The sequence below is a fragment of the Canis lupus genome, chromosome 33 (genome assembly GCF_048164855.1).
Source record: "Canis lupus baileyi chromosome 33, mCanLup2.hap1, whole genome shotgun sequence".
Lineage (NCBI taxonomy): Eukaryota > Metazoa > Chordata > Mammalia > Carnivora > Canidae > Canis > Canis lupus.
In genome coordinates, this window is record NC_132870.1 from 379274 (window position 1) to 404032 (window position 24759).

A 24759-nucleotide genomic window follows, 5' to 3' on the forward strand; every position below is an offset into this window, starting at 1 on the left:
TTTCTGGTTTTTAGCTATGACATGTAAAGCTTTTGTGAACATTCACATACAAGTCTTTGTGTGGACGTATGTTTTCATTTCTCTTCAGTAAATACCTAGGAGTAGAATGGCTAAGTGATGTAATAGGTGTATTTTAGCTTTAGAAGAAATTGCCAAACTTTTTTCAAAGTAGTTGTACCATTTTATATTGGAATGTGCATAAGAGTATATGAGAGTTCCAGGTCCTCCACATCCTCTCCAATACCTGATATGGTGAGTCTTTTATAATTTTAGCCATTCAGGGCACCTGGGTGGCTCAGTCGGTTAAGCATCTGCCTTAGGCTCAGATCATGATCTCCAGGTCCTGGGATCTAGCCCCACATCAGGTTCCCTGCTCAGCAAGGAGCCTGCTTCTCCCTCTTCCACTCCCCCCTGCTTGTGTTTCTCTCTCTCTCTCTCTCTGTCAAATGAATGGATGGAATCTTTGAAAAAAAAAATTTTTTTAGCCATTCTAATAGGTGTGAAATAATATCTCATGGTAGTTTTAATTTGTAATTTTTTAATGAATAATAATATTGAAAACTTACATGATTTTTTTTGTTTTGTTTTGTTTGTTATCCATGTAACTTTTCTTTGGTCAAGTGTTTATTCAAATTTTGGGGGTTTTTTTGGTTTTTTTTTGGTTTTTTTTTTTATTTTTTTTTTTTTGTAAATTTTTATTTATTTATGATAGTCACACACAGAGATAGTCACACACAGAGAGACAGAGACATAGGCAGAGGGAGAAGCAGGCTCCATGCACCGGGAGCCCGACGTGGGATTCAATCCCGGGTCTCCAGGATCGCGCCCTGGGCCAAAGGCAGGCGCTAAACCGCTGCGCCACCCAGGGATCCCCTTTTGTTTGTTTTTACTGGGTTTTTTTTTTTTTTTTTTTTGTCTCATACTTGAGTTGTAAGAATTCCTTATATATTGTTTGTTTTTTAAACGTTGAAGGCTCTTTTTCTTTTTTTTTTTAAGATTTATTTATTTATTCATGATAGAGAAAGGCAGAGACACAGGCAGAGGGAGAAGCAGGCCCCACTCTGGGAGCCCGACGTGGGACTCGATCCCGGGACTCCAGGATTGTGCCCTGGGCCAAAGGCAGATGCTAAACCGCTGAGCCACCCAGGGATCCCCTCCTTATATATTCTAGATACAAATTCTTTGCAATGTTTATTTCACAAATACTTTCTTCTAGTTGATTTTCTGAACACTGTATTTTGAAAAGCAGAAGTTTTAATTTATTGATTTTTTTAATTTTATAATTTAGACTTTTCTATTTATGAACTCTTTGCTAAACATAAAGTAAATAAGATTTTCTCCTATGTTTTCTTTTAAAAGTTTTGTAGTTTTAACTCCTGTGTTTAGGTCTTTGGTTTCTAGTTTTACACTTGGGTTTGAGCTAGTAAGTCTGTTTCTGGACTTTCTATTTTATTGGTCTGTGTGTCTATCTTTTTGCCAATCGGATACTGTCTCGCTTACTTTAACTTCATAATCTTGAAATTATGAAGTAGAAGTCCTCTAGCTTCATTCCTTTTCAAAGTTCTGTTCACTCTTTTAGGTTCTTTGCATTCCCTTATCTTAGAATCACTTTGTCAATTTCTACCATAAAAGGCTGACTGAGATTTTGATTCAGATGCTGTTGAATCTGTCGATTGATTTGGGGGAAACTGACATCTTAACACTATTGCACGTTCTAATGCAGGAACACAGTAATATGTTTATTTAGGTCTTCCTTTGATTTCTTTCAGTACCATTTTGGAGCTTTCAAAGCATAATTCTTATACATCTCTTGTCAGATTTATCCCTAAATCTGTAACAGTTTTTGGTGCTGTTTTAAGTGGTACTATTTTTAAGTTTCGGTTTCTAATTTTTCATTGCCAGTATATAGAAATGCAGTTAATTTTGTGTATTAACCTTATATCCCATAATTATGCTCGCCTCACTTGTTAGTTCTAATAGCTTTTTTATAGATTTCATAGGATTTTTACATAAATATATCACTTGTAAATATAGTTTTATTTCTTCCTTTCCAATCTGTTATGCCTTTTATTTCTTTTTTCTACCTTATGCCACTCCTGTACAGTGTTGACTAGAAGTGGTAAAAGTGGATATTCTTGCCTCTTTACTGCTCTCAAGTGGAAAGAATTCAGTCTTTCACCATTAAGTATGATGTTAGCTGGAAGTATTATACGATGCTCTTTATCATACTGTTCTGTAACTTTAAGTATCATTTATATGGTTAGCACTCTCATGTGTATGTCCAACCCAAACTTCTCTAATGACACCTAGGGTTAGCTTTATCCAACTGCTTACTTGGTATCTTTACTCAAATCTTTATAATGTGTCACATACTTGACGTGTCCAAAATGAAACTTCTCTTTGTAATCAGCTTGTTTCTTCACAGTGTTTTTCGTCTCAGTAAATGGTAAATTTCAAAAAAAAAAAAAATTATTACCACTAAGATCTAAGACATTCTTACTGCTTTCCTTGATTATTGCTTTTTGTCTCTATTGATTATTGTCTTTCTCTTCCCCTGGTTCCCCTGACATTCTGTTCTCAGCACAGCTGCCAGAGTAATCCTTTCAAAATTGAAGTTTTTTTAAGTAGTGTAGTTTGAAGGCCTGAAAACATTTAATTCCTTTACTGACACAAGATAAGAGAAATATTTCCTGGAGTTTCTGAAGGCTAAACCCAGCATATTTGGGTACTTAGTATTGAAAAACACTTCTACTTTTGCTCTCGTCTTTTTTCTACAAATAATTAGATGTGATCATCACTGTCACTGTTGGATTGTTTTTGCTTTTCCTATCATCTGCTGGTTTTTTTTTTCCATTTCTAAAGTATATTAATATTAAAATCTCACATTAGAAGAGAACTATTTGAGGGGTATTGACTGCCAGCTCCACTGGTTTATAGTCACTGCCTGGAGCAATATGTGGAAAAGAGTTAGTTGTGTCTGGCATGGGTGAGGGAATGGGAGTAGTATATTTGCTATCTCTAAATTGCGTATATAACATAGGCAGATTTTAAATGATTATTTACTTTGGTAATTATTGCTTCAGTTTTTAGTGGTCCTTTATATTTTTTTGACATTGAAACAATACGTAGTTTAATCTAAAGACTGTTAAGTCTTAAAGGACAATTATAAAATAATTTAAGGAATAAATGTAAAATTAAATGTCAAATTCTGATTTTATTGCCAATTAACTTTATAGTATACATATATATGTTAATTTTTTGAAAAAATACTGAAGAATATGCAGATGATTGGTTTAATTTTATAATTAAATTATTTAACACAGTAACAAGTCAACAAGGACTCTATGTTCAATAATGTTTTTAGAGGGAGGGAGGTTTGAAGGTATAATTTATACACAGTGAAATTTACTCTTTGTATAGTCCTATGTGTTTTGGTAAATGTGAATAATAGTGTAATCTCTATCATACTTGAGATAGAATATCTCTGCCACTCTACTAAGCTCCCTTGTGCCCTAATTAGAAGTTTAACCTAAAAAAAGTCTTTGAAAAGATGTGAAAATCTAGATGTCTTTTCTTTGAATATCATATTTAAACATTTAAAGAATAACTTTTATTTAAGTGACATTGAAAATTATTTTAAGGATAATCTTTCCAGCATAATTGTGCTATCACGACCGGCCACACTATTCTAAGAAAATTATCATTTCTACTTAGTACCCTCAACAAGAAGGATACTTTAAAATAACATAGCATCATGTTGAAATAACATTTTTCTTTGAATATTACAGAAGAAAATTCCACAAGGCAGAGTGAGGATTTCGGAAGCCAGTTTACAGAAATTTTCATTAAGCAGCAGGAAAATGTCACTCTCCTGTTATCTTTATTGGAGGTAAATAAAGAATCTTGGTGTTTTTGTCATCTTAATAAGTTTTTGTTTGTTTTTTACCTTTTGAGTGTTACTGAGGAAGCACATACGTACCTTTTTTTTTTTTTTTTTTTTTTTACATACGTACCTTTTTAAGGTGAAATTTGTTGTATAATTGCAAGAGATTCACATGCATGTTTTAAGGACTATAATTTGTAAAAATATTGTCTGCTTATTTCCATTTTTATTTCACCTAGTCAGGAACAGTTTAATCAATTTATATTAACTATTTTCTTTTTATCGCTTTTTATTTCTTAAGTTACTTGTTAAAAATTTGCCAAACTGTGTTTATTTGTAGTTTTTGGTAGTACTATTAGTTGAAAAAAAAATTTTTTTTAATGTAAATTACATATGCTAAATATTTTAAATTCTTATATTACAGGAATTTGATTTCCATGTCCGCTGGCCTGGTGTGAAGCTTCTTACTTCTCTTTTAAAACAGCTAGGACCTCAGGTGCAGCAAATCATTTTAGTCAGTCCCATGGGTAAGTGACTCATCTTAATTTTTTATTTTTTTTTTTTTATTTTTTTTTATTTATTTATGATAGTCACAGAGAGAGAGGCGCAGAGACAGGCAGAGGGAGAAGCAGGCTCCATGCACCGGGAGCCCGATGTGGGACTCGATCCCGGGTCTCCAGGATCGCGCCCTGGGCCAAAGGCAGGCGCCAAACCGCTGCGCCACCCAGGGATCCCTTAATTTTTGATTTAAAAGTGAGGATCATTCCTAAAGAGGGGACTAAAATGATGTGTTAATAAATTGTATAATTTGAATCACTGTTTCTGTTTTTGATCTGCCACTGTTTTTCACATGGTTATATGTTCTAGGTGTTTCAAGATTAATGGACTTATTAGCAGATTCCAGGGAAGTCATACGTAATGATGTAAGTTAAATTCGAAGAAGTCTAAGAATATGCAGCTTTTTTTTCCCATCTCTTTGCAAATGAAATCTTTGTTGATCCTTATTCAGTGTCATAATTTAGATTTGGAAAACGGGGGTATTGGCCAATCCTTTAAACCTTTTTAAAGTTATATACAGTAGGATCACATTATTTTTTTGTTTCCTGATTATCTAATATTTTGGCATAGATTATTTTGGTCTTCAAATTTATGGTTTCCACAAGTTTAGGATTTCTTTCATCCTCTTCTAAAAGGTTATATTGACACCAAATTCTGCCTCCAGAAAGAGTAAAGGAAATATCCCCAAACGTTGAACTGTGTAAACTTTAAGAATTAGGTTTGGAATTCTCAACCTTACTTGATTGAATATGCATTTCAAATGATTTTCCTTGTAATCTTCATTTAACTATAGAGCATGATAACTCTGTAGTTATTTTCCATTCTGATTTATTTTTTTATTATTGATTTTATTATTTGCATATAAGTTTGACTGATTTTTTTGTTGTTGTTGTTGCTTAAACATTTTTGTGGTTATCTACAACTTGGTCAAGAGTATAATGCCTTTTTTTAAAATTAATTAATTTATTTATTAATGAGAGACACAAAGAGAGAGACAGAGACACAGGCAGGGGGAGAAGCCAGCTCCATGTAGGGAAACCAATGGAGGACTCGATCCTGGGACTCCGGGACCACACCCCGAGCTGGAGGCAGACGCCCCACCTCTGAACCACCCAGGTGTCCCTTAAAATGTTTTTAAAGATTTTATTTTTAAGTAATCTCCACACCCAATGTGGGGCTCAAACTCACAACCCTGAGATCAAGACCTGAGCTAAAAAATTGGACACTTAACCTGACTGAGCCACCCAGGCACCCTACTTTTTTTCTCAGTTTTTATTTGACACAGATAAAAAGATTATCTTTTTATGTTGCTTTTCATTAATTTAAGATTAGGGATTAAGTTTATATTTTGGATTTAACCTCTAGATTCTTTGTTTTTATGTTTTACTGCCACCTTTTCTTGGGTTTAGTAAACATGTTCATTTGAATTTTTTGTGGATAATTACTCTTATAACCTTATGTAATAAAACATACCATAATACACCTCAGTTGACACCAGAAACCAGAGGCAACTAAACGGCACCTCTGATGGTTCTTATTGGCACTCTGTGATCGCCTGAAACAATATACTACCTTTTTCCACTCCCATGTCTTTTTCTTTTTTATTCTTTAAAAAGTATTTTCTTTTTGCTTTTTTAACCAACTTTCTAGTTGTATTCAATGATAGTTGTCACCATTGAGTAGCCTCCCTAGGTGCATATCATTAAAGATTCTTAGGCCCATGTTTTATATTTTAAACCTTAATTTTTATCTGGATTAGAGAATTAGTTGGTCATTTACTATAGGCGCACTGACACTATCCTATTTATTTAGGATACTTAGTGCTTAAAAATTATAAAAAAAGATTGAAAAACCCTAGGAGATACCAGCTTACTTCTAGGTGATAGACTGTAGTTCTGTTATTGAATTTTTTATTATGAGAAATGTAAACACACACAAAAGTAGAACACAGACAAACCTGCCCTTTAAACCTATCAGTTTTCAAGATTTTGTTATATTTGTTTCATCTACCCCTCCTCTCACCACTGTCCTTTATTTATGACTGGAATGTTTAAAAGCATCGAAACAAGCAATATAATTTTGCCATTACATACTTTAGTATACATGCTATATATATATTTTCTGAGAGAACTATAATGCCAGTATCACATAATAAGTTAACCATGATGTCTTAGTCCTCAGTTTCAATAAGAACCATTTCATATTCAGGTTTTGCATTTGTCCAAGATATTTTTTACAGTTGGTTTTTTTCAGATCGGGGTCCAGATAAGGTTTTCACATTACATCCGATTGTTATGTCTGCTAACTTATCTAAAGGCCTTGATTATGTTTTGGTTCACCTCTTTGCTGAGATATTTCCTAGATGATACAGTGAACTTAATTTTGCAACACACAAGGAAACGTAATATTTGGCTGTCTCATTTTTAGTGATCAGTGGATTTGATTTGGATCTCTCCATTATAAATCCTCTATCAACCTTACATCAGATTTATAAGTTCTATCTGATCATTCATTAATAGTCATTGCTTTAATCAGTTATTTTGTTGAGAGTTGCAAAATAATGATTTCTATAATTCTATCATTATTGCAAAACAATGATTTCTATAATTCTATCATTATTTCACACTTATTAAGCTATAATCTTCAAAGAAGAACTTCATCAAGTAGTCTAATTTGTTACTCTGAAGTATAGTTCATACATGAAAAGCAGAATAAACAGATAAATGCCTTTAATTACCAGTTTTTAAATAAGGATTTGGTGTTCACTTTAAATTTAAATGACTGATGAGTATATTTTTCATTTTTTTTAAGATTTTATTTATTTATTCATGAGAGACACAGAGAGAAAGAGAGAGAGGCAGAGACACAGGCAGAGGGAGAAGCAGGCTCCATGCAGGGAGCCCGATGTGGGACTCGATCCCAGGTCTCCAGGATCAGGCCCTGGGCTGAAGATGGCGCTAAACCGCTGAGCCACCGGGGCTGCCCATACTTTTCATTCTTAATAGCGTTTTAGTGGGTATGTTTGATTAGAGCAGTGTATCTCTTTAGTCAGAAAAAATAAACGTGTATTGAGAACTTAAAAAATATAAGTGCCATTTACATATAAACCTGGTAGCTTCCATAGAAGTTATTTTATCTCCTTTACTACTACTACTTCTTTTTTTTTAAATAGTTTATTTATTCATGAGAGACAGAGAGAGAGAGAGAGAGGCAGAGACACAGGCAGAGGGAGAAGCAGGCTCCACTCAAGGAGCCCGATACGGGACTTGATCCCAGGACCATGGGACCACGCCCCGAGCCGAAGGCATATATGCTCAGTCGCTGAGCCACCCAGGCGGCCCTATCTCCTTTACTTCTAATAAAAATCCTATGACAAAGATATTATCCTTGTTTTACATATGGGTATACTAAGACTCAGAATTTTTTTTTTTTAAGATTTTATTTATTCATGACAAGGAGAGAGGCAGAGACACAGGCAAAGGGAGAAGCAGACTCCACGAAGGGAGCCTAATGTGGGACTCAATCCTGGGACTCAGGGATCACGCCCTGGGCCAAAGGCAGATGCTCAACCGCTGAGCCACCCAGGCATCCCTAAGATTCAGAATTTATGTAATCTAGTTAAGGTTGCACAACTAGTATGGACAGCCATTTTTATTTTTTTTATTTTTATTATTATTTTTTAAAGACTTTATTCATGAGAGACAGAAAGAGAGAGAGAGAGGCAGAGACACAGGCAGAGGGGGAAGGAGGCTCCATGCAGGGAGCCCGACATGGGACTCAATTCTGGGTCTCCAGGATCACACCCTGGGCTCAAGGCAGCGCTAAACCGCTGGGCCACCGGGGCTGCCCTAGGACAACCATTTTTAAAACCCACTTTATCTAACTCAGCCTTAGTGTTCTTTCTACAGCATTCCTTCCCCCCTTTGTTAGTGGTTAAATTTGAGTTGGCAGCATTAAGTGGGAGAATTTGACATCTGAAAATAACCCCTTTTACCTTTTTTTCATCTCACTTTTGAGACTTGGCAGTCAGGAAAATGAGTAGAACAAGTCTGGAAGGCCATGGGCTTTTTAAATTTTTTTTTTTTGTCTTATATGAATATTTATCTGCCCAATAAGCTAATTTGCCTTTTTTAGGACTTTCGAACTACTCTTTTGCTATTCTTCTTTTTGTCAAGTATCTGCCTTTTTTTCCCCTAAAAAATACCATTTTTCAAAAAAAAAATCGGTTTTCATAAAAAATGTGGTTTCAAAGAATCAGCAAATGGTATTATTACAAAATACTTGTTATTTAATGGTGAAATAAATAGAAATGAGTAACAGCAAGTTTTTCTTGAATGATAATGAAGAAGTTGCAGAATATATAAATTAAATCCAGCTTACGGGAGCTAAGAAAAACTAAGAATCAGAAGCAAAGACTGCTGTGAATTGTTTTACTTTATTTTATTTTTTTCTATTGACTTAGAATCAAGTTTTGGGCATTTAGAGGCCAGATAATTACAGGAGAATAGAATTTTCTGTTCTAGAATGTGATGATGTTTGTAGATTTATATTATTGAATTCACAATTTCATACCATTGCTATTGTGAAGCACATACAAAAGCATCTCTGAGACACATTATTGTGCCCAGCTTTCTCAGGCCACGATTAAAGCTGAGTAATGATTGATGAATATGTAAGAATTGTTGCATATTTATATTGTGCAGTGAAAAGGAAATGGAATTAGGAGTTGGTAAACATGGATTCTAGTCTAGGCCCTGTCCCTTTGAGATTTATAATCTTAGAGAGGCATACTGCTCACCTCTGTGAAATTTCTGCACTTCTAAAATCTGTGGTTTTTAAATGTCTTATAAAAGTTGTTCTCTACTAAACATTATCTTTTTTTCTCCATAAGGGTGTATTACTACTGCAGGCACTAACCAGAAGCAATGGAGCAATCCAGAAAATTGTTGCTTTTGAAAATGCTTTTGAGAGACTACTGGACATTATTACAGAGGAGGGGAACAGTGATGGAGGTATAGTATGAGATTGATTTAGAGAGATTCCTTTTGTGCTCACTAAATTGTTAACTTCTAGGGAATGCCATTAGAGGGAGAAATGAGAACTCATTATATTCTTTCTTTCATTATGGTTTGCAGAGTATGAATTTCTTATTTATCCTATTTGAAATTTGTTAGGCTTCTGGAATCTAGGTTGGTGTCTTTCATCATTTCTGGAAAATCTCAGCTATCTCTCTTCAAATACTGCTCTGCTACATTTTTTCCTATCTTTCTAAACTCAGAATCAAGTTTTCTGTCATCTGATTTGACTCTCACTTTATTTTACTTTCTCTTCTGTGTTTTCCATCTTTTTGTCTTTCCAAGCTCTATTCTGGTTTATTACTTCTGACCTGTTATCTATTTCAACAGTTCTTTCTTCACCTACACTTATTTATTATTTTAAGTTTTTATTTAAATTCCAGATAGTTAATATACTATGTGATATTAGTTTCATGTGTACAATATAGTGATTCAGCACTTCCATACATCATCCCATGCTCATCACAAGTACACTCCTTAATCCCCATCACCTATTAACCCATCCACCCACCCACCTCCCGCTGTTGGTTCTCTAGAGTTAAGAGTTTGGTTTCTTTGTTTGCCTCTCTCTTTTTTTCCCTATGAACATCTATTTCGTTTCTTAAATTCCACATATGGTGTTTGTCTTTTTCTAAGCTCCATCCATGTGGAGCAAATGGCAAGATTTTATTCCTTTTTGTGGCTGAGTACAACATTTCATTGTGTGTATATATATATATACACCACATCTTATTCTATTCATCAGTCAATGGACACTTGGGCTGTTTCTACAGTTTGGCTATTAGAGATAATGTTGCTATAAATAAAAACATTGGGGTGCATGTGTCCTTTTGAACTAGTATTTTTGTATTCTTTGGGTAAATACTTAGTAGTGCCACTGCTGGATCATAGGGTAGTTGTGGTTTTTTGTTTGTTTTAAGCATTTTATTTATTTATTCATGAGACACACAGAGAGAGGTAGAGACATAGCAGAGGGAAAAGCAGGCTCCTTGCAAGGAGCCCAATGCGGGACTCGATCCTGGGACTCTGGGATCACGCCCTGAGCCAAAGGTAGACACTCAACTGCTGAGCCACCCAGGCATCCCAGGGTAGTTGTTTTTAACCTGAGTAACGTATATACTGTTTTCCAGAGCAGCTGTACCAGTTTGCATTCCCACCAACAGTTGTAGGAGTGTTCTTTTTCCCATCCTCACCAACACCTGTAGTTTTTTTGTCTTGTTGATTTTAGCCTTTCTGGCAGGTATGGGTGAAATCTCATTATAGTTTTGATTTGTATTTCCTTGATAATAAGTGATACTGAGCATCTTTTCATGTGTCTGTTGGCCATCTGGATATCTTCTTTGGAAAATCATCTCTTTGTGTCTTCTGCCTGTTTTGTAATTGGATTACTTTTTTGGGATATTGAGTTTTATAAGTTCTTTATAGAAACAAACCCTTTAAAGGTATGTCATTTGCAAATACCCCTTTTTGTAGGTTGCCTTTTAAATTTTGTTGATTGTTTCCTTCACTGTGCAAAAGCTTTTTATTTTGATGACAAAAGCAAAAATAAACTATTCATCTTCACCTATATTTAATCTGCTGTTAAACATGTCTATTGAGAGATTCTTTTTCCCTCATTTTTACTGAAACACAGTTGACCTACAAGTGTGAGGTATACAACATGATTTGACTTAATATATTGTGAAAGGTAAGTTTAAGTCAACGTACATCCATTGAATTTTTAATTTCTCTTTTCTGGAAGTTGTTTGGTTCTTTAGGAAACTTGCTGTGTAGTTTTTTATAATTTACTTTTCTCTACGGATATTTTTTCTTTTCTTTATTTTAAACATTTATGTATGTATGTATGTATGTATGTATGTATTTATTTAACAGAGTTCGTGTGAGCAGGGGGATGGGCAAAGGGCTAGGGAGAGAGAAAGAATCCTAAGCAGACCCTCCGATGAACCGGGGCTTGATGCCACGACCCTGAGATCACCACCTGAGTGAAAACCAAGAGTCAGATGCCCAGCCGACTGCACAACTCCGGCACCTCTCTCTGCAGATATTTTCAACTAACTTTTTACTTCTTCAAACACAAGAAACAAATTTTTTATAGTCTGTGTCTAGTGGTCCCAGTATTTCAGGTCTTTGTGGATCGGGAACTTTTGCTCTGTTGGTTCTTATACATTTTATAATGTTTTCTGTATGTGTGATTATCTTTGATTATGTGTTATGTTTTATTTAACAGAATTATTCATAGGAATTTGAAGCCTAGGGTGGAGATAATTTCTTTTAGAGAAAACATAGTTGTTTCTGCCAGGCCCTGGGAGTGCAGTTTATCTGGGATCAACTTAGTCCAGGTTTAAGGCTTGAGAGTTCCTAGACCACTTAGGCAATTCAAAACCAAGCTCTAAGATCTATAAGGATTAGAAAAATTTTGGTTATTCTCACCCTGAGGACATAGCCCTTTGAAGTCTCAGCTTATTAGTGGAGAATTTGCAATTAGATTCTTTTCCCACCTTGTGTATACTCTTGGGTTTGATTTATTTTCCCTTGCCCCATCAGTCTATCAAAATAAAAGTTTTAGGTTTTTTAAGATTGAGAAATATACTTCCAGCCAAAAGGTATTTATACTTGTTTACCTCTCTAAATACTCATTTTCTTATCAGAGTTAGCCTGCTAAACTTTCAATTCTTTATTGCTCCTGAGACTTTAAAAAAAATTTTTTTTTTAATTTATTCATGAGAGACACAGAGAGAGGCAGAGACACAGGCAGAGGGAGAAGCAGGCTCCATGCAGGGAGCCCAATGTGGGACTCAGTCCCGCGACTCCAGGATCATGCCCAGAGCTGAAGGCAGATGCCCGACCGCTGAGCCACCCAGGTGTCCCAACAAGACTTTTTTTTTTTTAATTCAGCATTTGTACTTGTGTGTATAATCAATGAGAGATTGATCTGAAAACCTAGCACTAAGGTTGGAGAAGAAAATGTTTATTTGCATTGACTGTACTGAGATTAGCAAATTGAATAATATAGTTGAAGTTGATATTTGGCTATATTAATCTGGAGAGAAGGGCAGCCTGAAGATAAAGATTTGAGTACTTACAATATAAATGATAGATGAAACAAAATTAGATAAATGAGGTTAAAGATTAGATGAGTCCGTTTGGATGAGTAAGGAGCGAGAAGGGAAGTGCTCAAACAAAACCTAAGCTGTACTAATGTTAAGAGATAGAGGAGCAAGTCTTGGTGAAAGAGACTGAGGGCTGAAAGAGAGGAAAATCACTGTAGGAGGGTCTGGGGAGTGGGATAGCATTGTTAGAAGCTGCAAAGATGTCAAACAAGGGCAGAAATGCACCTTGGGATTTTTTAAAATAATACATTTTTTACAGATTTTATTTATTTATTCATGAGAGACACAGAGGGAGGCAGAGACACAGGCAGAGGGAGAAGCAGGCTTCCTGCAAGGAGCCCAATGTGGGACTCGATCCCAGATCCCAGGTTCATGCCCTGAGCTGAAGGCAGCTGAAGTGATCCTGGAGACCCAGACACTGAGCCACCCAGGTGTCCCTGCACCTTGGGATTTATAACATGGATATCATTGATGACCTTGGGGAGAGCAATTGAGTATAATGATTGCCTCAGAATCCATATTGCAGTGTTAAGAGGAGTGAATTAGAAGTGAGAAAATAGAATAGTAGAGAAAATGCATACAAAGAATTTGGAAAAGTCAAGAGAGAGAGGTGAATAGGAACTGGAGATTGAAATGTTTTTTAGCCTCTTCAATTTTTTGTTGACATATGAAATGTTTCAAACATACTGAAAACAGAAATAATGTGAACTGGAAATTAATAGGAAATGATTTTTAGCCTCTTCAATTTTTTGTTGACATGAAATGTTTCAAACATACTGAAAACAGAAATAATGTAAGAAACACTTGTACCTATTGTCCAGTTCTATTATTTACATTTTGCTATACATGTTTTAGATTTTTTTAAAGAAATAAAATGCCACAGATAGTTAAGTCCTTTATGTAACTGTTCCGTTACTCTGCCTTCTTCTCTAAAATTATAGTATTTTGATTTTGTTTTCCCATCCAGTGAGTGTTTTTATACTTTTAAAAAAAAAAGATTTTGGGGGGTGGGGACAGAGAAAGTGCATGAGTGGGGAGAGGAGCAGAGGGAGAAGGAGAGAATCCCAGCAGACTCTGTGCTGAGCATGGAACCCAATGTAGTGCTCAGTATCACAACCCTGAGATCATGGCCTGAGTGGAAATCAAGAGTTGGGTGCTTACCGAACTGAGCCACCCAGGCGCCCCTGTTTTTATACTTTTAACATGTATTTGTGTGATTCTACACACACATATCATATATTAATAAACCATATATAGCATTATTTTACACATTCTTAAACTAGATAAAAAGTATACTTTTGAATATAATTTTATAACTTGCTGTTTTTATCCAACATCATGTTTTTCAGATTTATCCATGTTGATATATATTATTTTTTTTTTTTAAGATTTTATTTATTTATTCATGAGAGACACAGAGAGGCAGAGACACAGGCAGAGGGAGAAGCAGGCTCCACACAAGGAGCCCAACATGGGACTCAGTCCTGGGTCTCCAGGATCATGCCTTGGGTGGAAGGTGGTGCTAAACTGCTGGGCCACAGGGGCTGCCTTGATACATATTACTTTAGTTTATTCATTTTAAGTACTATGTATTATTCAGTAGTATGAATATTCTATGATCTATTTTTTTTAAGATTTTATTTATTAGCGTGTGCGAGCATGAGTCGGGGGAGGGAGGGGGGATCAGCAGACCCTCCACTGAGCAGGGAGCCTGACATGGGGCTCAATCCTAGGACTCCAAGATCACAGACCAAACCAAAGGCAGATGCTCAACCCACCAGGCCACCCAGGTGCCTGTGATTTTTTTTTTAATTGAGTTGACAATTAGGCTGTATCTATTTTTGCTAGCAAACTATTGTTGTAAATGGTCCTTATGTGTCTACTTGTATATGAAGTTTCTCTACACTGTATATCTACAAATAAAATTATACTTTTTTCATCTTTACCACATATTACCAGATGGCTTTAAGTGGTTTTTTTCAGTTTATACATCTATCAGCAGTATTTTTTTAAGTTTCTTTTTCTTCACTTTTTTGTCAATCCTTGCTTGTCAGTTTGAGGGGTATGAGATGATATCTCATTGAGATTTTCACTTTTCATAAACTAATGAGATTAGCATATTTTCATGGGTGTTTATGCCATCTGATTTTGTTGGTTGGTTTGTCTTTTACTCCTCTGAATTACCTGCTTGACCATTTTAATGTAAGATTATTTTTCCTTTCTTTTTTGTTTTTAAAGATTTTATTTATTTATTCATGAGAGACAGAGAGAGAGAGAGAGAGGCAGAGGGAGAAGCAGGACCATGCAGGGAGCCAGATGTGGGACTCGATCCCGGGTCTCCAGGATCAGGTCCTGGGCTGAAGGCAGCACTAAAACTGCTGAGCCACCTGGGTTGCCCTATTTTTCCTTTTCCAGTTGATTACTAAGAGTTCTTTATGTATTCTGGATACTAATTCTTTGTTAATTATACATGCTTCAATTATCTTCTCATCTAGTTATAGTATTTCTATTAAATTCTTAACATAATCATGTATATTGGCCTTTTTTAAGATTACATTTTCATTTATTTATTTATTTATTTATTTATTTATTTATTTATTTATTTATGAGAGGGAGAGAGTGCACACGTGGGAGGAATTTCTCTATGTCAAGGTTGTAAAGAGAGTTTTCATCATTTTCTTCTAAAGGCTTTGCAATTTTGTCTTTTATATTTAATTAACATGGGTTTTGCATTTGAATGATGGTATGAGATTTGTAATCATGTGTCCATAAGTGTGAAGGACTGTTTCTGAGTTCTGCTCTGTTCCATTTGTCTCCCTCTCCATGAAAACCACACTTTTTAAATAACTGTACCTCATAATCTCTTACAAGAAAAATCCTCTATACTGCCTGGTTCCTGGATCCAGTTCCAGTGTTAGATAGCAGTAGGGTATTTGAGAATTCAACTCAGTTCTGACACTGTCTACCCATAGATAGCATCAGATTCTACAGGTTGAGGATTTAGTCCTACAAAAATTACCCTCTACCTCCCCCTTCAGATGACAGTCAAGGCCCAGGCTGTTACCTGTGCTTCTGACCTAAGTCACAGAATTCAGGGAAACACTTTTGTTTACTGGCTTATTAAAGGATATGAATCAACAGCCAGGTGAAGAGATAAATAGGGGGAGGTCCTGAACAAAGGAGCTTCTTTTTTTTTTTTTCGTTAAATAATTGCATTTTAATTACATGTATTTCAAATGAATAACTTGCTTTCCAAAGACTTGCCCTGTATTCAGCAATATATATTCAGAACCTTAAAAAAAAATGTTTATACCTGTTGAACAAAAATTCTACTTCTGGGGGCAGCCCCAGTGGCCCAGCGGTATAGTGCCGCCTTCAACCCAGGGTGTGATCCTGGAGACCCAGTATTGAGTCCCACGTCAGGTTCCCTGCTTGGAGCCCGCCCCTCCCTCTGCCTGTGTCTCTGCCTCGCTCTCTCTCTCTCTCTCTCTGTGTCTGTCATGAATAAACAAATAAAATCCTTAAAAAAAAATTCTACTTCTGAGAAGAAATCTAAGCTGTCCACAAAGACTTATATTTGGACTCCGAGATCATGACCTGAGCCGAAATCAAGAGTCAGATGCTTACTTGGCTGAGCCACCCAGATGCCCCACGTTAAAGTTTGATGCAGAACTTCTTGAACAGGAATCATGTAGGGCTTATGGAAAATAACAGATTGCTAAGTCCCGCTAGTAATACACTCAGAATCAACCCACGTGACCTTTTAAGTACTCTGAAGTTTGAGATCTTCTAATGCCTATAATGAATTTTTATAACCAGTAAAAATTATAGTTAGTACTTCCCCCATAAAGATATACAGGAAGGGAATATGCCCAAATGCTAGCAGTGTTTTGTTCTCTGCCTCTATCTGTGTCTCCATGAATAAATAAATAAAATCTTTACAAAAAAATAAAAATCAGAAGAAACTGACTCATTAAAAATGACAATTTGGACCAGATTTCTCACATCAAAATATATTCTAGACAAAGTTATTATACTTTCCGTATAGTTATGCGGGAACTCTAGCAAAGTCATTTTGATATGGATTCTCTGAGAAAGTCATTTGAATGGCCTCCTTCAGTGATAAGACCCAGCCTCACATGCTTGTGGTTGGCAGCACATTTACCTCAAAACTGGTACAGCTTAACTAGTAACTGCTACTCTGACCTAGAGTGCAAATAAAAATAAGATTTAACCCATGATAAATTTTTACAGTCATGAAAGACCCCTATACCCGAACAGATGACTCTAACGGTACTCTTAATAAAATCTTTTTAATATAAAATTTATTTATTAATTATAGAAGTAATAAATGCTCACCGTATCAAATTTACAAAACAAAGGAGCTTCTATCCTCAAGAAGCTTGAGTCCCAGCTCAATGACACCTGGTGGAAGCGTCCTGGTTCCCTAAGTGTAGAGGCTCTCTGAAAAGATGGAGTGAAAAACTGTCTTGGGTTTTTATGGAGTCTTTATTAAAAATTCATGATTGACTAAGTCATCAGGCATTAGATGATTCAACCTCTAGCCTTACCCCTCTCCCCAGAGGTGGGAGGAGTATTTTGGGGGGCCTGAAAGTTCCAACTCTGTGGTCACATGGTTGGTCCTGCCTGCCCTTCAGTGAGGTAGATCAAAATCACCTTCATTAATAGCAGTATATCCATTTCACCTTTATGGCTCTGAAGTGTTTTCAGGAACTGTGGATGAAGATCAAATAAATCTGAGAAATATATTTTGGTCATCTGAATGAATTATGAAGCACTCATCACAATTGCCTTAGCATGCCATTTCCTTTTGTTCTTTCATTTGAATGAAATTTGTTTGCTGGTCAAGTTCTATATATTAAGTGTAAATATGTGTGTGTGTGTGTGTGTGTGTGTCTGTGTATATATATTTTATTTTTAAGTAACCTCTGCACTCAGTGTGAGTCTCAAACTCAAAACCCCAAAAGAGTCGCATGCTCTACCAATGAGCAGCCAGGCAACCCCTTTGGAATTTTGATTGGAAACATACTGGGTTTACAGATTAATTTAAGGAGTATTGTCATCTGTATGTATTGACTTTTTCATTTGTGAACCCAAGTCTATCTCTTAATTTTTTCAGATCTTCTTTTAGATCTTTGAGTCATGTTTTATAATTTTGAGCAAGAGTGTTACACCTTTTTTTTATTAGATTGACCTCTAGCTTCTTAACAGTTTTTGTTACCATATGAATGGGATCTTTTTCCATTACATTCTCAAAGTGGTCACTACTTGATTTTTGTATGTTGATCTTATGTCTAACCATCTTATTAAACCATTAGTTGTAAGGCGTTCTGTGTAGACAATCGTATATTCTGCTTATAAAAGTAATCATTTTTCTTCTTAATTCTTGTACCACTTTTCATTTTTGTCTCTTTGCTCTAATTAGAATCTTTAATAGTGTTGAATGCTGCTGACTTTGATAAGAATGCTGATGTCTCACCATTAAGTTTGATTTTTTTTTAAGATTTTATTATTTATTTATGAGAGACACACAGAGAGAGAGAGAGAGAGAGAGAGAGAGGCAGAGGCAGAGACACAGGCAGAGGGAGAAGCAGGCTCCATGTAGGGAGCCCAATGTGGGACTTAATCCCAGGACTCCAGGATCACACCCTGGGCTGAAAGCAGGCACTAAACCGCTGAGCCACCCAGGCATCCCTAAGTTTGATTTTTTAAGTTTGATTTTTGCTAAGAGTTTTTATCATGAATGAATATTGAATTTTAGTGAATTTTTTTCTGCATCTATGGAGATCATCAGATTATTCTCCTTTAATCTATGAGAATCTTTTCTTTAAAGTGAGAGAGACTGCAACCAGTATAAGCAAGTTGAAAAGGAGGAGGGTACACGAGAGAGAAAGGATGGTTAATCAGTGGTACATAATACCTAAAAAAGGAGGAAGGAATGTAATCCAGACTAGGGGTAGGAGTTTATTTTTAAGATCGGAAAAGAGGCACATCTTCCATCATAACAGGGAAGGCACAGGTGGAGATGTAGGTCCTTTTTCAGATTTGGTGATAGTGAGCTGAAACGAAAGTAGAGTCATATGCTAAGAATGAAAGAGAAGGACATAGTTGAGAATTATGGAGTAGGTAAAAAGTCTTTTGGAGAATAGGAGAGCTAGCTGTTGTAATGAGGAAGATTTCCAGGCAGGGATAAAGGCCCTTTTTGAGGGTTTTCACTGGATTTTACAGCACCGCTTGATTAAGTGATTCTGTCCCCCCACTCCTTCCAATATTCAGCTGCCTAGGTGATATAGATAAAAAGCCAAGCAGTTAATTTTTCACAGGATTGTGTGTTTTTCAGGAGGTGCTATGAAAAGACAGTAAAACAAGAACTTAGTATGTTATCTACGGAGTAAAGAAATGAACAGCTGTATAATATAAACTAGATAGGGAAGGAAATAAAGACAGAGGGGGTTTCTAAAAAGGAAGAAAGAAAACTTGTTGATGGGTTGAAAATCTCAGAGAAATCATAGAACAGATATGTTGGGAATACTTGAGCTGGAAAGATGGGAGGTTTTAGTAATGGAGTGAGAATTCTCTCTGAAGATGAGGCCAAGGAACTGAGAAGTCCAGATATTAGATGGATTGTCTTTGAAATCAAGAGTGACGGTAGAAAGTAGAGAAAGAAGATTTTAAGTAAAATGCCAGCAATGTTTTCAGTGGACAAAGTAGTAACCACGTTTTTGTTAACATAACTGTAATGAGGAGTGATAAGAGGTGGTATGGACAGATGGCCTGATCCTCAAGGAAACAGGAGATTTTGTGAGAAGGCAGAGGAACTATGGTCTCTGGAAAGTACACTGGGCTGGAATGATCATAGATTCCATGTTCTGACACTAAGATATATGGGATTGAGAGCATGAACTGGCTGTGCTTCAGAATGTTAACAGGGTAAGGCAGCTTCTTTAAAGAAAAAAAATGTTTCATGAAGTAATTGAGGGTTTAGTAGGTTTTATTAACCAACATTTGGGAGTTTGAGGTAGCATCTTGAAAGTTTGAAAGAAGATTAAGTATTCTAAGATGAGAAAATGGAAATGCATAAATGATTAGCAAGGCATATATTTTCAGAGGTGACCAAGGAAAATAGGATTTTAAGGCAAGGTCGAATTAGCTACTCTTTAGGATTGCTAAGATAATTTCCAGTGGCTTCTTGTAAATGATGGTGGCCTTCAAGGCTCTAGAATTCACTTTGCACAGTGGAGGGAAGACCTGTCAGTTACAGTGAGGGCTTTGACATTCTCTTTTTCCCCCAGAGCCTTTAGATGGTTCTAATGGCAGATCTTATTTAACGAGGACTTAATGTCCTGTGTAAGGGACAGATATAGTGGTTCCTCCTTAGGAGATGAGGATCCACGTGGTTCAGCAGTATGAGGTAAGGAAGCCTTTGATTTGGAGAGATCAGACTGGTTAAATCAGATTTTAAACAGGATTTAAAATATACACCTTTAAACATTTTATTTCAAGTTAAATGTAATAATTTTTTAAATATTCATTAATATACAAATCTTTTGAGTTAGAGTCAGAACCTTTTCTTCAAATATGAGTCAAACAACTGGAGTTTTTCCATCATCTTTCTGCATCTTTCTCACATCATGTCTATAATACGTCTTGTAGGATTTGCTTTTTGGTTTCCTTAAAGCGGAGTGCAGGATCTTCATGGGTTTTTACAATGACTTTTCTTGTTTTTTTTAGACATGCATTACCTATATATAACAACAGCTGTTCTTAAGGACTTGCTTTCACGGAGTTTTGTGAAAGACTTAGTTTTTATAAAAATAGCTCTGTTATTATAGTCATCACCTCATATCTATAGGGAATATATACCAAGACCCCCAGTGAATGCCTGAAACCATAAATAGTACCAAACTCAATATATACGGTATTTTTTTCCTATACCTACATACCTACAATAAATTTTAATTTATAAATTAGGCACAGTAGAGATTAACAACAACTAATAATGAAATACAACAATTGTAACAATATACCGTAAAGTTATATGAATATGATCTTACTTCCTCTGTGTCTCTGAAAATATTGTGCTGTAATCACCTTGCTTCTCATGATGATATGAAATGATGTCTGTGATGAGGTGCATGATGTAGGCATTGTGATGTAGCATTAGGCTACTGTTATTAACCTTCTGACTCTAAATCAGGAGGAGGATCATCTGCTTCTGGATGGCACTTGACACAAATAACTGAGACCTCAGAAAGTGAAACTGCAGATTAGGGGGGACAGTTATTTGGCAATTTATATAATAGTTCATTAATAACTAGTATAAATAGCATGGTAGATTTGTAAATTACAAAGTAATTTATTCTTAGATGCAATACCAAAGACTTGATCCATGAAAGAAAAAATTGATACATGGGACTTTACTGTTAAGACAATGAAAAGATGAACCACATGCTGGAAGAAAGTATTTGCATAATATAGTCCTGAGAAGGGACTTGTATCCAGAATACTCAAAGAACTCTTAAAATTCAACAATAAGTAAATGACCCAATTTAAAAATGGGCAAAAACATCACCAAAGATGACATATAGATGGAAAATAGCATATGAAAAGATGTTCAGCATCATAAATCATTAAGGAGATACGAACTAAAACATTGAGATAGCACTATACACCTGTTGTAGATTGGTGAAAATCCAGAACACTAGTACCAAAAGCAGTCAAGGATGTAGAGCTATGGGAACTGTCATTCATTGCTCGTGCAAAATGACTCACTTTGGAAGACAGCTTGGCATTTTCTTACCAAACCAAACATACTCTTATGATATGATCCAATAATCACACTCCTTGGTATTTACCCAAATGAGTGTAAAAATTATATCCATACAAAATCCTACACAGGAATATTATAGTGGCTTTATTTATAGCTGTTAAAACTTACAAGCAATCAAGATGTCCTTCAGTAGTTGAGTGGGTAAACTGGTACATCCAGACAGTAAATTTATCATTATTATTAATTATTATTCAACAATAAAACTTAAGCAATGAAAAGACATAAAGGAATCTTAAATGCATATTAAGTGAAATATAACATCTGGAAAAGGCAAAACTTTATAAACACAGTAAAAAGATAAATGGTTACCAGGCATTTGGGGAAAGAGAAATGAGTAGTTGTAACTGTGAAGCTATCCTGTATGATACTGTAATGGTAGATACATCATGATATATGTATGTCAAAACTAATATGCCAAACCCCAAACAACACAGAGTGAACCCTAATTTAAAATGTGGACTTTAATAATATATCAGTATTCATTCATCAGTCATAGCAAATGCACCATGCTAATGCTATCTAGTAATAGGGGAAACTGAGAAGGAGAGAGCATATGGGGATTCCTTTTAATTTATTGCTCAGTTTTTCTGTAAACCAAAGCTGCTCTAAAAAATAAAGTTTTTTTTTAAGTTTTATTTAAGTGATCTCTATGTTAAACATAGGGCTTGAACTCAGACAACCCTGAAATCAACAGTCATATGCTCTTCCAACTGAGCCACTCAAGTGCCCCCCAAATAAACTCTGTTAGTTTAAAAAAAAAAAAAAAGGAACTGATTTTTGTAAACATAAAACTCTAATAGGAGTAAAAGTGTAGGTGTACTGCACAGAGGAACCTACTAGCTGTGAACATCTAGCATCAGTCATATTCTTGAGGAAGCAGATCCTTGGTTAAACTAGCATTTCGTAGAGATTAGTTGGTGAACTTTAAGCTTAAATATACTAATGTAGGCTGTAGTGTGGATAAAAGTACCCTATAGCATAGTATGTTAATAAGCAGAGATAGGAATAAATGGATAGCAGAAATCAGGACCAATAGCAAGGCCAGAAGAGTGGTCAGAAATTTGTAAGGAACAGAAGAGAGTGGTTAGTGTTTGAGAAACCACAGGAAGAGGAAGTTTCTAGAAAGAGACAGCAAGACAACAATGTCAGGTGCTTCTTAGAGATTAAATAAGATATGATTGATTCGGGACACTTGGGTGGCTCAGCGGTAGAGGATCTGCCTTCAGGTCAGGGTGTGATCCTGGGGTTCTAGGATCGAGTCCCACATCAGGCTCCCTGTATGGAGCCTGCTTCTCCCTCTGCCCGTGTCTCTGCCTCTCTCTCTCTCTCTCTCTCTCTCTGTCTGTCTCATAAATAAATAAAATCTTTTAAAAAAAAATAAAAAATTTTTAAGATATGATTGATTCATTCAACAAATATTTAGTAGTGACCTGATAATTATAGACTTGATATCTTGTCTCTGTCTCTGCTGAGGATATAGAGTAAGTCACTGTATCCTAGTAGGGCATTCACATCCCTGTCTTTATGAATTATAATCTAGTAGAGAAGACAGATACTAAGTAATAAAAGGAGCAGGTTTTTGTGAAAGTATGTAGCTGGATCATGATGATGCTAACCTGGTCATCAGGTCTTGATGTTTAATCTGGGATCTGAAGAAAAAATATGAGTTACTGAGGGGAGTGGATAGTTGAACAGAATGGTCAAGACATCAGTGGGGACCTGAGAAAGAGCACACAGCTTGTGGTCTGTGGCCATCAGGAGTCAGGCTTTCTGTCTGCCTTGCCATACTGAAGAAATGCTCAGCTCAGAGATTTGTCTTTTTAAAAGTATTTGGTTGTGGGGATCTGGGTGACTCAGTCAGTTAAGCATCTGACTCTTGATGTTAGCTCAGGTCATGATCTCAGGGTCGTGAGATGGAGCATAGCCTCAGGTTCTGCACTCAGCATGGAGTGGAGTCTGCTAGTCCCTCTCCCTCCCTTTTTGCTCCTCACCTGCACACACACACATGTGCATGCACTCTGTGTCTAAAATAAATAAATAAAATCTTTAAAAAACAAAAAAGATCCTCTGCCATCCCCCCAAAGTGTTTGGGGGTTGAATTTTCCTTCAGGTTTTATCAGCCTTAACACTCTAATTTTACATTCTTTCCTCAGGTATAGTGGTAGAAGATTGTCTGATTTTGCTCCAAAACTTGTTAAAAAACAACAATTCCAATCAAAATTTTTTTAAAGAAGGCTCATATATTCAACGTATGAAACCTTGGTTTGATGTTGGAGATGAAAATTCTGGCTGGTCTGCGCAGAAAGTGACTAATCTGCACGTAATGCTACAGGTATACTGTAGTTAGACATAAATGTCATAAGAATTTTGACAATGTTCCTTTCAAAAAGAAGATTGCTTATGTTTGATAAATTTAGGATGTTGAGTTGGTTTCAGATGGGCTTAAAAAAACCTAATATAAAGATTTGCAGTTACGCTCAAAGATCCTCTGCCATTAACCTCCGACTCCCCACCCCCATTACATACACCCATCACTCAGCTTCAATAATTATTAACAACTGGCAAGTTTTTTTCATCTTTTATTCCCCTCTCTTGCCCTGCTGGATTTTTTTTAAAGCAAATCCAAATTTATAGTGTCTTGATGGTTTTGCACTCAGAGAATAATAGGTTAGATTATTGATTTGAATTTTTAAAATTTGCTTTCTTCATTTAAAGCTTTAATGTTCAGAATATTACGTTCAGCAAATAAATTAATTCAGTAAACATTTACTGAAAGCTAGGCACTGACTACTAGGAAATGAATGATAATGTGCCTGCCCCCAAAGACTAATAAACTGTTTTAGAGTCTGACACAAGTTAAACTGACATATCACCTGTAATTTTATTTAAGCTTTATGGTGAAAGCTTTGTGGTGATGGACAGTAAAAGTGAAGACAGTAGGATCCCAAATGATTTCTGCATCAGAGAATATGTGAAATTCTTTGAAGTATTTTACTTCTTCATTATTCCTTTTCAGTCCTTTAAGTTTTTATACACGAGCCTCCCAGTTTACTCACTCTCTGGTGATTATTGTGGGTCTTTGACTATCTCTGAACTGTGCCTGCATCTCTGAAGTTGTTTTCCTCAAAACTAGATAGATGTTTTCTCTAGTAACTGGAGTCTGAATATCGCTGCGTGCCCTGGGAGTTGGCTATGTAGGTTGATTGGATAATTAGGGTGACCAGATGCCCCATTTTGCCAGCTAGTATCTATTTTGTAATTACTATTATAGTATCCTCCACA

At 35.8% G+C, this 24759-nt stretch overlaps 1 protein-coding gene and 1 long non-coding RNA gene across 11 annotated transcripts in view; one reads left to right on the top strand and one right to left on the bottom strand.

The window, feature by feature from the left end:
* LOC140623891 (uncharacterized) overlaps positions 1-20904 on the bottom strand; it is a 58350-nt gene extending 37446 nt beyond the window's left edge. The window contains exons 1-2 of one of the 5 annotated variants that reach the window (XR_012023425.1): positions 20702-20816; positions 16986-17090 (exon numbers count right to left, since the gene is read on the bottom strand). This is a non-coding gene — a long non-coding RNA (uncharacterized lncRNA). Of the gene's footprint in view, positions 1-16985; positions 17091-20701 lie in introns of all 5 variants that reach the window. The other 4 variants (XR_012023424.1, XR_012023423.1, XR_012023421.1 and 1 more) reach the window with 4 other exon arrangements.
* USO1 (USO1 vesicle transport factor) overlaps positions 1-24759 on the top strand; it is an 89020-nt gene that overhangs the window by 39102 nt on the left and 25159 nt on the right. For all 6 annotated transcript variants that reach the window (XM_072810619.1, XM_072810620.1, XM_072810623.1 and 3 more), the window contains 5 exons: positions 3789-3889; positions 4308-4410; positions 4751-4806; positions 9333-9453; positions 23631-23809. In XM_072810619.1, coding sequence (XP_072666720.1) covers positions 3789-3889; positions 4308-4410; positions 4751-4806; positions 9333-9453; positions 23631-23809 — 560 coding nt within the window. The remainder of the gene's footprint in view (positions 1-3788; positions 3890-4307; positions 4411-4750; positions 4807-9332; positions 9454-23630; positions 23810-24759) is intronic.